General features: G+C 58.4%; 1 protein-coding gene across 1 annotated transcript in view; it reads left to right on the forward strand.

The window, feature by feature from the left end:
• Positions 1-736: 736 nt before the first annotated feature.
• Positions 737-3507, forward strand: part of LOC119100075 (extensin-like) — a 12255-nt gene continuing 9484 nt past the window's right edge. Inside the window, exons 1-4 of the mRNA XM_037223189.1 lie at positions 737-781; positions 1220-1394; positions 1734-1895; positions 2237-2350. Of these exons, the coding sequence (XP_037079084.1) occupies positions 755-781; positions 1220-1394; positions 1734-1895; positions 2237-2350 (478 nt within the window). The 5' untranslated portion in view covers positions 737-754. The remainder of the gene's footprint in view (positions 782-1219; positions 1395-1733; positions 1896-2236; positions 2351-3507) is intronic.

The raw sequence follows: 3507 nt of genomic DNA on the forward strand, positions 1-3507 counted from the left end.
CACCGGGCAGGTGCCCGACTCGACCCGTGACCCTCGACCGACTCGACCCGTGTGTCTCAGCAGGCATCCTGAAGCAGAAGCTGTAGTTTCTCGCTCAGCTCAGCAGCTGAGCCCCGCCAGTTGCCGCCTGTGTTTAGGTTCGAGCTGGTATTGAATTGCAGTCGGGTGGTAATCGCCATGTGTATGCTACTGGAAATTTTACCTGCTCGGTGCAATACTACGGCGTTAATGTTGTGTGGATTCGTTCTGCGTTAATACGTTAATGTGCGGAAGAAAGGAAAGGTAATACAAAGGGATTTTATCATTAGTGATAGATAGGGGAAGTGCCACTCCACCATCGTTTAATTTGACTGCGTACGGATCACCACAACCGATCTGCCAAAATTAGTGCCGTCGTACAGATCACCATAAGCGATCTGCCAAAATCAGCGCCATTTGGTCACGGTCATCCTGCTTACGGCTACTCTGTCTCGGCACTCCGCCGCCCCGTAGGTGCCACACAAATCGGTTGATGCTGTACCTCCTGCCAACAGATGGCATGTAAGGCAGATGATGATCGTCTGGTGAGCTGTGTCATCACTGTACCTCCTGCCAAGCAGTGACATGTAAGGCGCTGATGATCGTCTGATGAGCTGTGTCCCACTGCCGCAGGACTCCGCCCCCCGACGCGCACGTAAACGACCTGGACCCCTGCTGTGCTCAGTCAGGCTGAGCAGTCAGCTGACGGTGTGCCGCCGAGCCGCTGCTCTTCAGCATGATGGAGGATCAGGCATACCCAGAGGTGAGCAGTGATGACCATTTAGCAATATTCAATTTTTTCATGGATGATGGGCATACATTGTTTTGCGTCGTAGTAGGATCATGTAATTATGTAAAGTTATGTAGAAAATAAAATTAGGTAGGATTAATTGATACATCTTGACTGTTACTGCATTTTTCTTTTGTTTTGTCTCAGTCGTCTTGTCATTATTTTACTTCGTCGTTATATCATTTACTGATATGCACGCTTGCCTCCAATTATGTATGTCGATCGATTACCAGTGATGCGGCAGGGGTGATGATGAGGCGCGGATGGCGCCCGCCGACGGCCAGGCGTTGAGGCGTGGTCGCCACACACAGCTGCTCGCTGCCACGTCGCCAAGGTTTCCCAGACCGGACCTTTGACCGGACAGACCGGACCTCTCACCCAGCTCACTGTCTGATCTGTGCTGCGCCGCAGCCGTTCTGGGAGGCCCTGGACGCCAGCGAGGCTCTCGGGCCGCTCTGTCGGCTGCGCTGCTGCCTGGCGCTGGCCCGCCGGTGCTGCCACCTGCCGGAGGCGTCACGAGGCGTGTGGACGGCCGGTGCCGACCGGCGCCACCTGGTGGCCGCCGCGCTGGACCTGCTGCCGCGCTGTACGTGGAATCCGTGTGCATGACGTGTGGTGGCCGACTAAATAGCGAATACGGGAGGGGATGGGTGCAGTGGGACGGCTGGCAATCGTGATTGCGAATGCGTACTTTGCTCACAACCAGGACTGTTGTTTATAGCAAAGGAATTGGTGCAGAGGCGTGGCCATATAACCATAACATTTGATGCGGCCGGCAATGGTGCGGACGCAGTGGTGTGCAAGTGTTCAAAGTGTACAGTTTCCTTCATTGTCTGCATACAAACATACAGTGCGACTTACCTCGACACCGTGATACGCAGTGGAGCGAGCGCTTCCTCATGCCAGCCGGGCGGGGTGTCGGCAGGTGACGTTGAGCTGGCCTGCGGCGCGCCCGTGGAATCCGATATCCACAATCGACCCCGGGTCAGCCTGTACGAGCACACCCTGGTGTCGGTCTGGCGCCCTGGTCGGTACGTGCCCGGGGAGACTCACGGTCGTGGCGTGGCCTGGGAGGCTCTCTTGGCCGGTGCGTGTGCCGGGGTGGGCCGATCGCGAGCTGGGCACCTGCCGTTGGGCTGGTTCAGCCGTCAGCGATGCTGTGCGTTTTGTGGGTTTGCTCTCTTTTGGCTTGTACCTCTTATGCTGAACGGTGTCCAAGTGGCGCCCGCCGTGTCGCAGGACATCGTCCTCCCGGGTCCTGTGGCGATGCGAGCCGCAGCCGATGCATCCACTTAGCGTGTTACTCTGTTTAATCCTGCCGATCTTCGACAGGGGTTCTTTGAAATGCGAAGCATGCAGTACCCGTTCCCTGTCGTGAAGCCGGTCTGCGGTGGCGATTGGCCACTGACTGTCTGTGCCTGCCGGCAGGGAGCCTGACAGCGCCCGAGCTGCGCGCTACCGAGACACACCTGTGGCGCCACCTGTGCCAGTCTGGCGTCTGGGGCGCGTTCTCGCCGCCGACGTCCTCTGTTTTATCGCCAGGCTAGTGCTCTCTGTGTGCCTGGAGTGTTAACTGATGAGGGCCTCATCCACTGCATCAGTAATTGGGTTGTGATTTGTCTAGTGCGGGGGGGGGGGGGGGGGGGGAGGATATGCATGTACACTACAGTGTCTCTGATTCGAGACTGTTTGTCTATTGAATAGCGACATCAAAGTATGTATGCAAGATGCGATTGTCTTCTTTGATTAAGAAATGATCCGCAGGCGCTACTTCAGGAATCAGGGAGGGTTAGCTGGCGCGCATCAGACGCCGTTGGCCAGATGGGCGAAGTGTCGTTACGTAAACCGCCCTGACGGCTCATACGGCACTGTATGCACGCGTACGGTATGGGACACTGCGCATCTCTGCCGCCTGCAGCATGGTCGGTAGGGGGGGGGGGGGGCTGTGTCGCGCCCCCTGTCCATGTCGTCATCGTTCCCTGCTGCACAGGTACGGCCCCGCCGAGCTGTGCAGGGACTACTGCTCGGCGGCGGCCGGCGCGCTGGCCCGCCGCCGCTCGCCCGCCCTCTGGCGGCTGCTGCGCCGACTGCGGCCACTGCTGGCCGACCAGCACCGCGCTCAGCTGCTGCGCGCCGGCAGCCCGGCGGCCGACACGGCCGCGCTGCTGCGCCGGGCGCTGCCGCTGGCCGACGGCCGGGCAGCCTGACAGGGCCAGAGCTGCTGCAGCTGGTACGGCCTGCCGCCAGACGCAGTTTGGCCACCAGTAGGGCGTCATGGCGCCGGTAGCGCGCTCATTTTTGTATACAAAAACTATTACGTGACTCATGCCTCCGCCATGTTCAACAACTGGGATACGTTCCTGAACTGTTAACTGCCAACTGACTTTTAATGAACTGTCAAATCACCAACTTAACTCTGACGCACTGATTTAGACTCCCGTGGTGTGTTGTTTCAACAAGTGCGATCGCCTCCTTCAGTGTCACGTTTGTATCACTCACGCCCTGGCCTTACAATGAAGCCATGACAAAGCAATGGTGTGGCCATTACGCGAGCGCATGGCAAGAGGGTGTGTTCTTGCCCTGTGCCAGCACATGGCAAAAACCACGAGCCAGCACCGGCTGCCGCTCTGAGAGGTGGTGGCCGTTACAGACGGACGCGCTGGATACGGCGGACGTGCGGCGGGGCTGCGCAGCTGGTG

The sequence above is a fragment of the Pollicipes pollicipes genome, unplaced genomic scaffold, assembly GCF_011947565.3.
Source record: "Pollicipes pollicipes isolate AB1234 unplaced genomic scaffold, Ppol_2.1 Scaffold_4881;HRSCAF=5763_pilon_pilon_pilon, whole genome shotgun sequence".
Lineage (NCBI taxonomy): Eukaryota > Metazoa > Arthropoda > Thecostraca > Pollicipedomorpha > Pollicipedidae > Pollicipes > Pollicipes pollicipes.